At 46.7% G+C, this 17937-nt stretch overlaps 2 protein-coding genes across 3 annotated transcripts in view; both read left to right on the top strand.

The window, feature by feature from the left end:
• LOC139175949 (asialoglycoprotein receptor 1-like) overlaps positions 1–17937 on the top strand; it is a 579489-nt gene that overhangs the window by 350412 nt on the left and 211140 nt on the right. The window lies entirely within an intron of this gene.
• The window catches only part of EPHB4 (EPH receptor B4), a 47186-nt gene continuing 39036 nt past the window's right edge, over positions 9788–17937 (top strand). For both annotated transcript variants that reach the window (XM_070729129.1, XM_070729130.1), the window contains exon 1: positions 9788–10619. In XM_070729129.1, the coding sequence (XP_070585230.1) occupies positions 10556–10619 (64 nt within the window). In that variant the 5' untranslated portion in view covers positions 9788–10555. The remainder of the gene's footprint in view (positions 10620–17937) is intronic.

The following is a 17937-nucleotide window of genomic DNA, read 5'->3' on the forward strand; positions in this document are numbered from 1 at the left end:
AATCTACACTAATCCAATCTAATAATCTAATTTTATCTAAACTAATCTAATCTAAAGTAATGTATAATGTAATCTAAACTAATTTAAACTATTCTAAAATAATCTAATCTAATCTAAACTAATGTAATATAAAGTAAACTAATCTAATCTTATTTAAACAAATCTAATCTAAACTAACATAATTAATCTAAACTCAACTAATCTAATTTGAACTAATCTAATCTAACCTAACCTAATGTAATCTAATCTAATCTAATTCTGGGAATTCAAGTCTCATGATATCAGGCTGGCTGGCTTTCCCTCACACACACACATCCTGGCAGCTCATACCCCTGACGGAAGGGGGGGTCCTCTCCTTGCCCTCCCCCAAACTCCTGAGGCCAGCCAGGGGTGCAGGTGCTTTCAGCAGCTGCCCAAGGCCAACAGTGGCCATCCAGCACAGATCCTGTTGGCAGGAGAGCTCATCGATCAGAAAGGTTGGCAGTTCAGCTGCTTCGAATCCCTAGTTCTATGCTTCCTGAACGAGCAGGGGGGTTGGGCTAGATGACCTCCAAGGTCCCTTCCTTACTGTAGAGCGCTTCTCCCCCCAACGATTTGGGGAAACAACAGCACAGAGGGATGGAGGGGATACAGGGGGCTCCGATAAGGCGTGCGAAGGATGATCCCCTCTCCAATGAAACGGGGGCAGGGGATGATAGGGCTTGTAGTGCAATGCACTTGGAGACTGGGGAAAGTGAAAGACATAGAAGGAGGGAGGGAAGCCAGGAGAGAGAGGAGCCGGGCAGAATCTGTGTTACATCCCAATGTCTGGCTCAGACAGTCCTCCTCTCTCCCCCACCCCCAAAAGGAGGTGGGGGAGTACTCATTAATGCCTTCCCTCCCCTCTTCCTTCCTTCCTTCCCACCTTTTTTCTTTCTTTCTTTCTTTCTTTCTCTTTCTTTCTTTCTCTCTTTCTTTCTTTCTCTTTCTTTCTTTCTCTTTCTTTCTTTCTCTTTTTTCTCTTTCTTTCTCTTTTTCTCTTCCTTTCTTCCTTCCACCCTCCCTTTCTTTCTATCCTTCCTTTCTTCCTTCTCTCCCTCCCTCTTTCCTTCCTTCCTTTTCTTCCTTCCTTTCTTTTCTTTCTCTTCCTTCCTTCACTCCATTCTTTCCTCCCTTCCTTCCTCCTCCCTCCCACTCTTTCTTTCCTTCTTTCTTTCTTTTTCTTTCTTCCTTCCTCTCTCCCTCCCACTTCCTTCCTTCCTTTCTCCTTCCTTGCTTCCCTCCCTCCTTCTTTCCTTCCTTCCTTTTTTCCTTTCCCTTTCTTTCTTTCTCTCTCTCTTTCTTTCTTTTTCTTTCTCTCTCTCTCTTTCCTCCCTTCCCCACCTCCCTCCCTTCCTCCCTCTTTCCCCAAATCCATTCACCAGCTCTTGCTGGAGGGAGGAGGGGGCAGGAGCCTTGGTGTCTTTTGGGAAGGGGTGGGGGGCCCCTCTAAAACATCACTGCAGACGGACGGAGGAGCAGAGATAAATGGAGATATTCCAAACACGCAGAGCCGACTGACAGATGAGGAACATCTGGGCAGACATCTCGTGGGGGTGGGGGGGCCTCCTGGATCCAGTCTCTTCCCTCCCGCTCCTCTGCATCCCATCTGCCCCCCCCACCCCCAAAAAAAATCTGGCTGCAGGCGAGAGACATTTATTGGGGTGTCGGAAGGGAGGGAGGGGACTCAGCCTAATTTGAACCAGGTTCGATTTTTACAGAGCCCGCCAATCAAGACAGCTGGGGAATACCCCCCCTCCCCGAAATTTCCCTCTGCTCCCCCCACCCGCCCCCCACCCCCAGCACTCTGGGTCTGGAATCAATTTGGAGGGGGGCTGCACATCCCCTTCTCAGCAGCTCAAGTGCAAAGGCTGAGCATCCAGGCCCACCAGGCGCCCGCTGGGTGCTGCCATATGGGGGGGGCAACACCCTCAAAACCCCCACCTCCACACCGCGGCCTTACAACCTGCCCGGAAACAAAAGTGCAGGGAAAAAAATGGGGTCGACAGCTTTGGGTTGGACTAGAAGATCTCCAAGGTCCCTTTCAATTCTACTACTACTACTACTACTACTACTACTACTACTACTACTACCATCATCATCATCATCATCACAAAAAACAGTAATACCCAGCAAACAAGATTGATATGCTGGATTTTGTATCACAAGTTGAACACTTCCATTATCATCATCATCACCATCACTACCATTATTATCATTATTATTATATTCACAAAAAATAATAATACACAGCAAACTGTAAGCTGTATTTTTGCATCACTATATCACAAGTGGAACACTTCCCAAGCGTCTAAGACTGTGATGTTGTATTATTATTATTATTATTATTATTATTATTATTATTATTATTATTATTATGTCAATACAACACAGCAAACGAGATCACTATGCTGGATTCCGTATTTCATCCCCAGTCGGGCGCTTCCCAAGCACCTAGGACTGCGTGAAGTAGCGGCGAATTATGTTTGCCGATCCCAGTAAAGTGGCCTTTTGCAATTGACCGATGGAGATTTTGTCAATTCCGATGGTTTTCAAATGTCCGCTGAGATCCTTTGGCCCTGCGCCCAGCGTGCCAAGGACCACTGGGACCACTTTCATTGGCTTATGCCAGAGTCGTTGCAGCTCGATTTTTAGATCTACGTATTTCACTAATTTCTCTAGCTGCTTCTCCTCAATTCTGTTGTCTCCTGGGATTGCGATGTTGATGATCCATACTTTCTTTTTTCTCCACGATCACAATGTCTGGTGTGTTATGCTTCAGAATTCGGTCAGTCTGAAATCGGAAGTCCCACAGTAGTTTTGCTTGCTCATTTTTGACCACTTTTTCGGGCTTATGATCCCACCAGTTCTTTGCCACAGGTAAATGGTAGTTCCGGCACAAGTTCCAGTGGATCATCTGTGCCACAGCATCATGTCTATGCTTGTAGTCAGTCTGTGCGATCTCTTCGCAGCAGCTGAGTATGCGATCGATTGTTTCATCTGTTTCTTTACAGAGTCTGCACTTTGGATCGTCGGTTGATTATTATTATTATTATTAGTAGTAGTAGTAGTAGGAATAATAATAATAATAATAATAATAATAATAATAATTAATAATATAATAATATTTTTTCCCATAAAAAATTAGTAATGCACAGCAAACAAGATTGATATGCTGGATTTTGTCTCACAATATCATCAGTCGAAACACTTCCATCATCATCATCATTGGACAAATGTATCTGTTCTTTTATGTGCACTGAAAGCATCTGCACCAAAGACAAATTCCTTGTGTGTCAAATCACACTTGGCATTTAAAGAATTCTATTCTGTTCTGTCCTATTCGAATTCATTCTAGACAAATGTATCTCATCTTTTACGTCCACTGAGAGCATCTGCACCAAAGACAAATTCCTTGTGTATCCAATCACAACTGGCCAGAAAAAAATGCTATTCTATTCTGTTCTGTCCTATTCCATGTCATTTCATTGTAGACAAATACTGTATATCTTTTCTTTTATGTACACTGAGAGCATCTGCAACAAAGACAAATGCATTGTGTGTCCAATCACAATTGGCCAGTAAAGAATGCTATTCTATTCTGTTCTGTCCTGTACTGCTCTGTCCTGTCCTATTCAATCTTTTCTTTTATGTACACTGAGAGCATCTGCTCCAAAGACAAATTCCTTGTATGTCAAAACACAATTGGCCAGTAAATAATGCTATTCTATTTATTTTATTTATTTATTACTTAGATTTGTATGCCGCCCCTCTCCGAAGACTCGGGGCGGCTCACAACACGTGGAAACAAATCATAAATAATCTAACAAATTTAAAATTAAAAGATTTAAAAGACCCCATATACTAACAGACATACACACAAGCATACCATATATAAATTAAACATGCCCAGGGGAAGATGTTTCAGTTCCCCCATGCCTGACGGCAAAGGTGGGTTTTAAGGAGTTTACGGAAGGCAGGAAGAGTAGGGGCAGTTCTAATCTCCGGGGGGAGTTGGTTCCAGAGGGCCGGTGCCGCCACAGAGAAGGCTCTTCCCCTGGGGCCCGCCAACCGACATTGTTTAGTTGACGGGACCCGGAGAAGGCCCACTCTGTGGGACCTAATTGGTCGCTGGGATTCGTGCGGCAGGAGGCGGTCTCGGAGATATTCTGTCCTGTTCTCTTCTGTTCTGTCCTATTCCCTGTCATCTCATTCTAAACAATTGTATCTTTTCTTTTATGTACACTGAGGGCATCTGCACCAAAGACAAATTCCTTGTATGTCCAATCACACTTGGCCAGTACAGAAAGCTATTATATTGTGTTCTGTTCTCTTCTATTCCACTTCATTTCATTCTAGACAAATGTATCTTTTCTTTTACATCCACTGAGAGCATCTGCACCAAAGACAAATTCCTTGTGTATCCAATCACACTTGGCCAGTAAAGGATGCTATTCTGTTCTGTTCTGTACTGTAATGTACTGTACTGTAGTGTCCTGTCCTATTCCATTTCATTCTACACAAATGTACCTTTTCTTTTATGTACACTGAGAGCATCTGCTCCAAAGACAAATTCCTTGGCTATCCAATCATACTCGGCCAGTAAAGAATGCTATCCTATTCTGTCCTGTCCTGTTCCATTTCATTCTAGGCAAATGTATCATTTCATTTATGTACACGGAGAGAATCTGCACCAAAGTCAAATTTCTTTTGTGTCCAATCACACTTGGCCAGTAAAGAATGCTATCCTATTCTGTCCTGTCCTATTCCATCTTTTCTTTTATGAACACTGAGAGCATCTGCTCCAAAGACAAATCCCTTGTGTGTCCAATCACAATTGGCCAGTAAAGAATTCTATTCTGTTCTATTCCACGTCATTTCATTCTAGACAAATATATCTTTTCTTTTATGTACACTGAAAGCATCTGCACCAAAGTCAAATTCCTTGTGTGTCCAATCACACTTGGCCAGTAAACAATGCTATTATATAGCGTTCTGTTCTGTTCTGTCCTGTTTCATTTCATTCTAGACAAATATATCTTTTCTTTTATGTACATTGAGAGCATCTGCACCAGTCAAATTCCTTGGGTGTCCAATCACACTTGGGCTGTAAACAAATGCCTCCCTGTAGGGATCTGGGAAGGACCCCCTCCCCAAAGAAGGATTGACAATCTCCTGGACCCAGCTCCATGTCACCTCCCTGCTGGCCAAAACCAGCCAGGAGGGACACGGATCCAGCAAACAGGTGACGGAACTCACAGCTCCAATGTCCTTGTCCACTTCATCAGGTGTCACCAGATCAAACTCTTCCCAGACAGATAGACAAGGACGGGCCCTAGTCACTTTGACTGACTCGTTGTCAGTCAACTCTGTTATCCAATCGGAGTTGAAGTCTGCCTGGATCCGAGCAACTTTATCAGCGAAAAATGTGTTAAAATCCTCGGCACTGCTCTGCAAGGGCTCCCCATCTCCCCCCTTCCAACTCTTAATAAAGAAAAAGAAAAAATTGCAAGATCGGACCCCCCCCCCCCCTTCTCTATGGAAACACCTCCTTCCAAAATTTTCTTCCCCCATAATTCTGCAGCAATTTGACTGCCTTTTGCAATGACTCTGTGGGTCCCCCCCCCAGACTGAATCCCAGTCTACTTGGAGGGCTGCCCCCAGCCCTGTGACGGAGGCTTCCAGCCCAAACAGGTCCCTTCTGTTTCCTGCCCTGGGTCTGACCTCCAAGGAGGGGGCCAGAGACGAGCGTCTGCAGCTGGCCAGAAGAGATAACCCCGATCCAGCTATGGGGCACACAAGTTCTCCAGCCTGCAAACTTTCCACCATGCGCATCCGGATATATTTTTCCAGTGGGGCAGGCAGCGGGGGGAGGTTCTGGAGGAGGTGGAGGCAAAGATGCCAGGGAATAATAATAATAATAGTAATAATAGTAATAATAGTAATAATAATAATAATAATAATAATAATAATGGTGATGATGATGATGAAAGTGTTCGACTTGTGATATTGTGATACAAAATCCAGCATATCAATCTTGTTTAGTGTGTATTACTGTATTATTATTAATACTGTGCATTATTATTATTATTATTATTATTATTATTATTATTATTATTATTATGTCAATACAACACAGCAAACGAGATCACTATGCTGGATTTCGTATTTCATCCCCAGTCGGGCGCTTCCCAAGCACCTAAGACTGCGTGATGTAGCGGCGAATTATGTTTGCCGATCCCAGTAAAGTGGCCTTTTGCAATTGACAGATGGAGATTTTGTCAATTCCGATGGTTTTCAAATGTCAAATGCGCCCAGCGTGCCAAGTACCACTGGGGCCACTTTCACGGGCTTATGCCAGAGTCGTTGCAGCTCGATTTTTAGATCTTCGTATTTCACTAATTTCTCTAGCTGCTTCTCCCCAATTCTGCTGTCTCCTGGGATTGCGATGTCAATGATCCATACTTTCTTTTTCTCCACAATCAGGATGTCTGGTGTGTTATGCTTCAGAATTCGGTCAGTCGGAAGTCGGAAGTCCCACAGTAGTTTTGCTTGCTCATTATTGACCACTTTTTGGGGAAGAAGAAGAAGAAGAAATTATTAACCGAGAAAGGAGAAAGCAAATGACCTACAGGTGAGAAATGAGTATTTCTGAGCTCGTACAAAGTTTACTCGGGGCAGAAGATTCCCTGATGTTAAGTCCTGAGCCCTTTCCAGGATTTTAAGTCCTGAGGCCTTTTCAATATTTATTTAAGTCATAATAAAGTAAAATGGATTAATACAAATTAATTCCGTGAATACCTGGGCATGCATTTCACTTCCCAATAACTATCTGCACATGTGCACAGAGCCAAAATGTGCCGAAATCTCACGAGGGGGACACACAGGTGTGTGTGCGAGATTTTGATTTTCAAGCAAAAAAAAAAAACCCCACGAGAAACTCAAGAAAAAAAGGTGGCGGTGCCTGAAAAACTGGCACTGGAGCGGTCGCGTGTGCGGATCGCGCAATCTGGCAGCCGGTGGTGGTGCGCAGCCACTTACCGCACCAACAGCAACCCAAGCGGTATGTTCCCTTTTCTCTGACTGGACAGAAAAACAGGTGTGTGTGTGTGTGTAACATATTATTACATACGTGTAACATATTTTAGAATCCGAAAGGATTTGGGTGGCTCACAAATCTAATCAATTAAATTAAATTAGTGAAAAGGGAGACTAGCATAGATCTATTCCAAGCTATTTTGCTCACATCAGATAGCCATACCCTTCCCGGGATTTTTACCTGCAGACTCTGCCTTGCAACCTCTTTTTAAAAAAAATAAATTTTAGTAATTTATAAAATAATAACAGATACACGCTACATAAAGTGCATAGTGATGTGTACTCCCACCACCCAACATTATTCATTCAAATGCCTCCACTAAAATGAGGGTGCACCTTTTAAATAACATTTTAAAATGACACTTTAAACATTTTAAATATTTGCAAATTATCTAATATATATCTATGCATCATATCTCTCTGTCATATCTATCACATCTCTCTATCTCTCTATGTATCTTTCTTTCTTTCTTATCTATCATCTCTCTCTCTCTCTCTCTCTCATATCTATCTATCTATATCGATCTATCTATACACAGAGAAAAACATACACGCATACATACACACAGAGAGAGAGAGTTATTTGTCTTTGTATGTTTAATGTTTTACTAGGGTTGCATAACAATGATTACATGACTTCTGTAGACATCATAAGCTAAATTAATAAGTGACCTCTCACTTTTCAATGGGCCAAATTGTTTTGATTTGATTGGCTCAGCCCCTTAGGGACTAAGAATCTGGTCTTGGATTCAAGTCCGGCACCTAAGGCGATAGATGGATAGATAGATGGATGGATGGATAATAAATAAGTAAATACATAAATATGTAAATAAATAATAAGTAAATAAATAAATAAATAAATAAATAAATAAATATAAGTACTGTACTATATAAGTAAACTATAATTGCTAGAATGTACATTATATATATATTCCATTTACTTTTCTGTACCCTGTTTTTAATGTATATATCCAATAAAAATATATAGAAAGAAAGAAAGAAAGAAAGAAAGAAAGAAAGAAAGAATTTTTTGCCCAACTCCCCCCTCGCCTCCAGTGGCAGGAAGTTCCGCGGGTCTTGTGTCCTCTGGCACTACGGCCGAGCCAGCCGACCATGCCCTAGGCCCCCTCCCCACCCGGCCGGCTTTCCGGCCCCTTGCCTGCCGCGGAAAAGGCCGGGCGGCTCCCCCAGGACTGCCGGAGCCAGGCAGGAAGCCGCCGGAGCTCAGCCTCGCCCGGGTCAAGGCTGCCGGGCATCCCCCCCCCCCACTTCACCCACCCGAGGCCGGATTCTCACGACCGATCCTCCCACCAACTTCCCTTGCTCCGACCCCGGGTGGGATAAAGAGCTCTCTAGCCCCTCCCAGGGCGCTCGGGACACGCGCACGCTGTAGTTCGACTCGCGTGTTTAGCGCGTCGTGGAAACGCGGCCCCTCTCAATGTAGGGAGGGGTCGTGTTGCTTTTCCCACCTGAGTTTTTTCCCCCCAGGGTTTCCTGCCCACCCTATCCACTCGGCCAAGATGACCCAGAAGCCCCTTCCAACGCGCGAAAAGCTGGTTGCGAGTCAGCCCCATAACGTCTGAATGCAATAAACCATGGTTCCCTCCACCACAAAGAGATGCGGCCGATGGGATACGCTCCCGTCCGCTTTTTTTTCCACCACCAGGATGCGTTTTCTTCCCACCCGGACCGCCTTCCCGTTTCGATGTCCAAAACGTGTGGACGCGATTCTGTGACCCGGGAAGTCTTGTCGATTTTCGGCAAAGTTCTCGGGGCGAAAATCCACTTCATTCTCTCCATCCCTGCATCCCACATTCCAGACGATCCCCCTCAAAAAGAAGTAATTCCGTCTCGGCACCCTGTTTGCGTGTCGCGTTCCCACGTTCTCAACCCTGCAATTCGTTTCCCATGCGTTCCACGCGCGTCTCGGGTCATCTAGTTCGCTTTCTCCTTTCGGCTTCAGGTCGAAACACATCACCAACTGCCTTTCCAAGTTTCAGGTCGGCCAAGACGCCCCCCCCCCTCCGCAGCCCACCCACCGCCCCCAATTCAGCCTCACCGCGCAGTAGTAACTACAATAGCTTTTCCACGCAGCGCGCGGGGAACGGTCGAGTCCTTCGCCGCCAGCCAGGGGGCGCCCTCCACTCTTTCGGGGTTTGGGCCCCGCTCCCCCCTCTCGGAGAGGAGGGGGCTTCTTACATTTATTTATTCATTTATTTACAATATATAATAAAGAACGCTGGCGAATGAAGGGATCCTTTCCGAGGGGTTTTTGGGGGCTGGGGGATCGCAATTTAACAAGGCTTGCAAGCTGTGGGGACAAGGGGCGCGCTCGCCTTGGGGAGGGGGCGGCCCCGTCCGCCTGCGGTGCTGAGAAAAGAGAGGAGGGGGCTTCCTCGGCGAGCAGAGAGGGAAAAGCGGAGCTTCCTTTAGTCACTTTGGAGTGAAAGGCTGAGACTTCGTTTGTAGTTTCCCGAAGTTTGGCAAACTTTTCTCTTGGATGCTTGGGGGAGGGGCTTTCGGAGGAAACGACCCCCGGATTCGGCCGCGGGTGGGAAGGTGGGAGGCCGCCCCTCCCGCGCTCGGAGGGAGGAGGAGGGCGGGGAGGGTCCCTCCTCTCGCGGCGAGGGGGGGCGGGGGGAGAGCTGGAGGTGGGGCGCCGCCTTGGAAAGGGGTGGGAAAAAAGTTTTCGGGGGGGACGCCAGGCCAAGCCAGGCAAGAGGCTCTTCGGCCGCCACCCTCAAAAAAAGACCCTCGCCCGGATCCATTTTGGGGGGAGCGCCCCGCTTTTTCCAGCCTCCCCCCTGTGGCTGGGGGGGGCCGCGCCTGGCACTGCCCCAAAACTCTGCCGCCTTTGTCCGACGCGCGCTGCGATTCTGGACTTTCAGGTTTGCGAGGATCAGCAGACACGGGACTCTTTGTTTCGGGGACGGGACGGGCGGAGCGCGCTTTTGGGACCCCCCTCCCGGATCCTCCCCTCGCTGAAGAAAGACCCCCCCACCCAACCTGACCTGGAGGGGGTCCCCATTTCTCCACCGCCTCCTCTCTCTTTTTTAAGATGTTGGATTTGCTTGGATTTTCTCCCCCCGGAGATTAAAACCGCGACCCCCCCCCCATCTTCCCAGTCTCGGGGGTCGCGGGCAGATCCGGGAAGGTCTCCCCGAAGTCCTTCCCACGCGGAGAATTCCTCCGAGACAAGGAAAGGCGCGTCGGGGCTCGGGGGGCGCCGTCCCACCCGAACAAGCCTGATGTTGAGGCGGGGGTCTCCCCGGTTTGTTCCAGAGTCGCCGAGGAAGATCCTGGATGGATTTGGAGGCCTTTTAACCCGATCTCTGCCGAAATTTGGATTTATCTGGGATTTATCGTTTCTGCTTTTTTGACTTCCACTAGTCCTGGTTTGTTCCCCGCGTGAAAGTTTTTTTCGGGGGTCGCCGGGGCGATGAAGGGCTGGTGGCGGCCCCTCTGGTGGCTGCTCCGGATCGCGCTGGTGCTGGCCGTGGAAGGTAAGTGGGGGCATTTCCACCCAAACAAACAAAAAAGTGGGGGTGTTGGAAGGAGGAGGAGGAGAATGAGGGAGGTTTTTGGAGGGTAGAAAAAGTTTTGTGCGAACTTTTTTTGCGCGCCCCCCCACCTTTCCACGTACATCCCCGCGCGTGCGTGGAATGCGCCCCCCAAGACTCTTTGGTGGAGGGAAGAGACCTGGGAATTTCCTGAAGGATTTGTGTGTTTGTAAGGGGGAGGAGGAATAAGAGTTTACAATTCTTGGTAAGGAGACCCCCGTTTCTGAACCGGGAGACCCCCGTTTCTGAACTGGGATTTGGCAAACCTCCATGCCCTCCCACCCCAACCCTTGCAGAAAACACCTGGCATTCTCTCCAACCCCCTCCCCCATCTTTGCCCCCTCCCCGCTCTGTTTTTTTAAAGGGCAGAAAGCATTTATATAGACCCTGGCATCCAAAAAACCCCATCAGTTGCCTTTTTTCCTGATATCAACTGGGATCCGGGTGGATTTCTCATGCCCCCCCCCCAAAAGCAAAAGGGGCAACGATTTGCAATAGGCCTTTTATCTCCCTGTCAGAATTGCCCCCCCTCACTTTCTCTCCAACAGCTCTCTGTTCATTTCCTACACACACTCACACACAAACTTTCAGATGAAATCCTAAAATTCTGTCCTGCAGAGAGAACAAGGCCCAAGTTGGTGGGAGCATTTTTTTGGTAGTTTTTTGTCCTAGGTTGGGGATGATGGGCCCTGGTCCTCCTTGTTGGGGCGAGACGATGGAAGCCTGGGTCTGGAAGGAGATAAGAGTTGGGGGATGGAAATCCCACTTGTGGGTCTACCTTGCGGAATAGAGGGCGGGAGGAAAGTGATGAGTACCTTAACTCAAGGAGTGGAGAGGTGGTTGGAGGCTGGGGGGGGGTCTCTAGGAAAGAGTTGGTGGGTTGGTGTTTGTGTGTGTGTGAGAGAGAGAGTGGGTGGCCAGGCAAGGATTCCTTCCTGCAGAGAGAGTGAGAGAGATGTGCTAGGGCCAGGCCCTTGATCAATTTAATTTTAATATTTAATTTAATTTAATGTATTAGGTTTATAAGCCACCCAAGTCCTTCCTGAGACTGGCTGGCGTCCAACAAGGGTTTGGTCTGTGGGAAATCTTTAATTTTGATGCCTGAAAGGAGCTCTGGATTCTGCCGGCCTTCTTGAAAGGAGCAACTGCCAGATTGAACAACAACAAGGCCCATCGTCCCCCAACACAAACACACAATCATTAGGGAAGCCCTGAATTTTTTTTGGTCTCTCGTTTGTGATTCCCAGCTGCCTCTCTGCTTTGATGGGAGGGGCTTTCTTCTTTTCTTTCCCTTCCCTCCCTCCTTTTTCTATATCTTCCTTCTTCCTTTCTCCCTCTTCCTTTTACATATTTTCTTTTCTTCTTCCCTACCTCTCTCCCTCTTTCGCTTTTTCTCCCTTCCTTCCTTCTTCCCTCCCTTCCCTTCCCTCCCCTTCCCTCCCAACTTTCTTTTTTTCTCTTTTTTCCTTCCTTCCTTCCTCTCTCTGCCTTCCTTCCCTCCCTCCCACCTTCCTTTCCTATATATTTTCCTTTCTTCCCTCCCTCCCTCCTTCCTTCCTTCCTTTCTCCTCCCTTCCTACCTACCTTCCTTCCTTTCCTTTTATATATTTTCCTTTCTTCTTCCCACCCTCCCTCCCTTTTCTACATCTTCCTCCCTCCCACCCTCCTTTTTCTATATCTTCCTTCTTTCCTTCCTTCCTTTTATATATTTTCCTTACTTCTTCACTCTCTCCCTCCTTCCTCTTTTTATATTTCCTCCTTTCTTCCTTCCTTCCTTCCCTCCTCCTTTCCTTCCCTCCCTCCTTCCTCCTTTCCTTTCCTATATTTTCCTTCCCTCCCTCTTTCTCCCTCTCTTCCTCCCTTTCCCCCAACCGCCAGTGCCAGGTGGGGCCTGCAGGAGGAATCTCATTGAAAGGGGATTAAGGAGAGAAGAGACCCCCCCCCTATCAGTCTCTTCCTTTTCATCTCCACCAAGACAGAAACCCTAGGAAAAGGGGGGCAGAGCAAGAGAGAGACCCTTCCCCACATCCCCTCCCAGCTGGGACCCCCTCTTACTCCGCCACCCCACCCTACCCTACACAGACCCCCACTCCCCCAGCTACCAGATCCTGGAGGATCCATCCATTTGCATTTGATCTGTCCCGTTCCTTTGGCTACCAGATCCCCAGTCTCTTTCTTTCTGGGTGTTTGTGTGTGTTCTACTTGTGGTGAGGTGGTTGTGTTGAGATCAGACTTTGGGGCTTGGGGGGGATGATGATGTCGCAGCCTGTGGCTGTTGCTGAGGGTTTGGGGGGTGGGGCGGGTGGGTAGGAGGCTTAATCCTGCATGGGGAGGGCGGTTCCCTGCTTGTATTGATCCGGAAGACCTCCTGTCCCATCATCCTGGGCCCTCGCATGTTGGGTGGATCATTGTTCAGGATTTTATTCATTTATTTATTTAGCTGGAAGGACCACCTGTCCCATCGTCCTGGTCCTTCCCGTCTTGTGTGGACCATTGTCCAGGATTCGTACTGGGGAGAGAGGGAGGCTGGGTGAACAAACCATGATTATTGGGAGCGGAGTCCCAGGGCCTGTCGAAGCAGACCTTGACTTAACAAGGATTCGTTTACTGACCGGTTCAAAATTTCCACTGGCACTGAAAAAAAGTGAATTTTGACAGGGTTTCCCCCCCCCCCCATACTTAATGGTCATTGTAAGCATCTCTGTTGGTCACGGGTTCAAAATCTGGACATTTGGAGACTGACTCGTACTTACGGCTGTCACAGCAGCTTTCCAGGGAGTTCCCCTTTGGAGACCTTCCGACGAGCAAAGTCGGCGAGATTCTCTTACCAAGAACAGGGATTCACTTAACAGCCATGTTGCTCACTTGACAACTGCAGGGATTCACAACAACCGTGTCGCTCACTTGACAACTGCAGGGATTCACTTAACAACCGTGTCGCTCACTTGACAACTGCAAGGATTCACTTAACAACCGTGTCGCTCACTTGACAACTGCAAGGATTCACTTAACAACCGTGTCGCTCACTTGACAACTGCAAGGATTCACTTAACAACCGTGTCGCTCACTCGACAACTGCAGGGATTCACTTAACAACCGTGTCGCTCACTCGACAACTGCAGGGATTCACTTAACAACCGTGTCGCTCACTTGACAACTGCAAGGATTCACTTAACAACCGTGTCACTCACTTAACCACAATAAGGATTCATTTAACAACCAGGTTGCTCCCTTAACATCGGCGGTTGCACTTATCGACAGTGCCAAGAATGAGGAGAAAACTCACTTAGTGATTCTCTTGCTTTGTGATGGAAATGTTGGGCTCCATTGTCGTCATAACTTGAGGACTACCCGTGCTTGATCACAGGTCCCCCCTTCTTTTCTGCTGCCCATCCTCCTACCAAATGTCTCTTTAATACACACACACACACACACACACACAACATTTCAGCTACTGGGATTCCCCAGGCTGTTGATTCATTCTTTATTAGATCGGCTTATAGGTCATGCTTGATTTACGACTGTTCACAATGGAAGTTACGACGGAGCCAAACGGGGGGACTCACTCCCCGGTCCTCGCACTTAACAACCGTTGTAAGCATCCCTGCCGTTCAAGGAAGCGAGTCGTGTCCGGTCTTCGCAGTTATGACTGTTGTGGCCTCCCCCGCAGCAGTGGGATCGAAATCCCCCCTGCACCCCGCTGGCAGAAATGGCATCCTCCCTTGCAGCCCCCCGGGGTCACGGGGTCAGTGCTATCAACGCCTTTCCGGTGGGTTTTCCGAAACAAGGCTGGATTCGCTTAACAACAAAGGTTGCGAAACTGGGTTTTGTGACTCAACAGCCACATCGCATAACGACAGTCGTTTCGGTCCCGCGATTGGGATCGTTCGCGAAGGACGACCTAGGCTTTGCCTGATCCAAAAATGTGCCCGGAATGGCGCATTGCAGTGGGGTTGGGGATGATGGGTTCCTGTGGACCCGGTGCATGGATTATCTTGAAGACAAGACACACAAACACACACACATGCACACACAAACGTGAGCTTTCTAGGGTCTCTCCAACAGCCAAGAACCCGCAGAGGAGGCTTTGAAGGCAGCTGGTGGATTTCGCATCTGAGCCAGGCGGATAATCCCTCTGCTCCGTTTGGGCGAGGGGTGGGAGAGGGAGGCCAGGCTCCATCAAAGACAGAATCCCCCTCCCCACTGCAACCCACCCACCCCCAACACCCCCTTCACGGGCTCCTCGCTTCGAATGGCTGCTTTTGCAGGCCCGAGCGGCTTCTTCAACTGGGAGCCCCAGCCCCAGGCTTTGGGTGGGGGGGGCCTCCTATATGCGCCCCCCCCCCCCCAGCAGGAGGTTGTTGTCTCCAAGCTGGGGAGCAAAGGTGGGGGTGGGATGTCAGAACACCATTTGAGTCTGTTTTGAAGCTGGGAAAAGAAAGGGGGGAGAGTTACGGTCATCATAAATCGAACCCAGGACCGACACAGGCCACTTTCCAGACATGGGGAAAAAGTGAGGGTGGCGGTGGTGGTAGTGGGATTCCTCATTCAGGGGTCTTCTTGAGTTTTGAGACTGACACAATTGAAACCAGAATAAAGAATTATTTTTCTGTCCTATCCTATTTTATATTTTCTATTCTATTCTATAGCCTATTCTATTTTATTCTGTTCCCTGTATTTTCTATTCTATATTCTATTCTAAGCAAAAAATCACCAATCAAACTTCTGCTGTGAAATCAAACTGTCCACTTAGGAAGCAACACTGATTGACAATCGATTTCACCTGCTGTTGTGCACATCCCACTTTGCACAGAACAAAGGATTCAATGAGAATATTTCATTCATTTAGATCTAGGGTGGGTTCTTTGAGAGTTCCCTTTATTTTTTTGAGCAGTATATATATCCATATATATTTTTTCCTTTTTCTTATTAATCATTCAATGGAGGCTCTTATATCTCTTCATCTAATAAAAAAGCATACAACATTGTAAAATTGTTAAACCTCTAAAAAAGTAAAATCTTTCCTGCACCTTAGAATAAAACATTTGTCCAAGTCTTAAACTTTCATATCTCCATTAAACTAATTAATCCAATATCATTTTATCTTATAGCTAATAGAGATTCTATATATATTTAAATTTTTTGAAAACTTCTCATAGTACAACACATAATCTTAAAAAAAAGTTCTATATGTTTTGAGCTAATATTAATAATAACTAAGTTTTGTGTTATATCATACAGTGCTACCACCATTTCTTATCTTCACCATCTGGATTCTAATATTTAACTCTCAATTCTCTTGTCTCAGTTTCTCCAAAAGTAGCTAGTTATTAAAACATAAGTATCTTTTAACTTTCTATCCTATGGTAAAACTCTCTTCGGATTTTATAATAATGAGAATCTAGTTTATCTTTGAAGTTTCGCTCCTGTTCCTTTTGAATTCGTCCAGGGTTGACTTGAGCAAGGTTTAGCCCCTGGCTTCTCTTAAACCATGGCTTCCCACAATCACGACAGCACGATCTATTGAACCTGGTATCCATAGTAGGGTTTTAACAGATAACAACAACAACAACAACAACAATAAAAACAGAGTTGGAAGGGACCTTGGAGGTCTTCTAGTCCAACCCCCTGCTTGGGGAGGAGATTCTCTACTACTCCAAACAAAATACCATCAATTAAATTTTTAAAAATAAAATGTTTTTAATGTTTATAACAGAAGTGGGTAGCCGATATCAAAAGTCCAAACCTTCCCTAATCTATTTATATTCACTGTCATTCCCAGTGTAATAATCTTTCCTAATTTACTGTATTTTTCAGAGTATAATACACAGGTTTTTCCTCCCTAGAAGAGGCTGATAATTTGGGTGTGTCTTATACTCTGAATGTAGCTCTCCCCCCCCCTGCAGTCCTAACTAGCTGCTAATGATCTTCCCAGTTCTTACTTTGCAAACTTTTTCATTATTACTCTCAGCGAAGAATGTTTTCCAAGCCCTAAGTATTTGCAGGGTTTTTTCATTGCTTTACTTGCTCCAAATGTTTCTTTCCAGGTGCTAATGATGTTCCTAGCTCTTATTGGCTTACAAGCTCTTTCCTTGTTACTCTCCCAAATAAAGTTTTTTTTAAAGCCCTAACCAGGGGATTAAAATAATGTGCTGAAGCTGACCAGACTAAGCATGCTAGCCAGATGAATACCTGGTGAGCAGATTATTGTCCATATTTTCCTCCCCCAAAACTAAGGTGTGTCTTATATTCTGGTGTGTCTTGTACTCTGAAAAATACAGTATTTAATTTCACTGTCCTTCCCAGTGTAATAATGTTCCCTAATCTACTTTTCCAGTGATCATCTCAATATGAGATGATTCCCTCATCTATTTATTTTCACTGTCATTTCCAATATAGTAATCTTCCCTAATCTACTCAGTTAAAATCCCAGATACTTCCAAAAATGTTAATCATACTGTTTACTTTTCCCAAATAAGTCCAAACCTTGAATGCACTCGATTCAAATGCAAATAAACATGGGAACCATTATGAAGATTCCCTTTTAATCCAATGGCAATGCATTATTTGAAGAAGAAAAAAGTCCCTGACGCTTGACCAGACCAACAATGTAAGATTATACATTTTTATATCTGCTATCAAGCGGATGGGTGAACCCAGCTCTCCAGATTGTTTTGTGTGTGCGTTGTGTCAATTAGTCTTTTCGGGAAATGACCGCTGTCTCCAGCCTTCCCCTCTCTGTGCTGGCTGGACGCCAAGGGCTTTCGCTGGATGACCCCAAGACCGTTGGCTCTTTGAGAGGCAGGAAACCAGCATCACTGGGCCCGCGGGTGACTTCATTCCCCACCCAGTGCTGTCCGCCGGCATCCAACTTTGGTGGGCACACCCTGGATTCCCACGTCGTCCAGCTTCGGCACGGGGCAGGGGGTGCACGGGGCAGGGGGGTACAGATGCCAGAGCTCTGACCTTTGAGGGTCCTGAAGGCCGAGCGGTCTCCTTGCTGGGGGAGGGTGGGATTCAGAGAAGGGGCCTCGGCTCCTCTTGACAGAGCCAAAAGAATTTCAATGTTGATTGGAAGAGCACTGGAAGGGACCTCCGGAGGTCTTCTAGTCCAACCCGCTGCTTAGCCACCCTGAGACCCACGGGATTGGGTGGCATAAAAGTCAAATTAAATTAAGCAGGAGACCCTAAACTATTTCAGACCACCAAGTGGCTGTTCAGCGCTACCGACCCACCCTCCAAATCTCACTCGCGCATGTGT

Source organism: Erythrolamprus reginae, chromosome Z (assembly GCF_031021105.1).
Source record: "Erythrolamprus reginae isolate rEryReg1 chromosome Z, rEryReg1.hap1, whole genome shotgun sequence".
Lineage (NCBI taxonomy): Eukaryota > Metazoa > Chordata > Lepidosauria > Squamata > Dipsadidae > Erythrolamprus > Erythrolamprus reginae.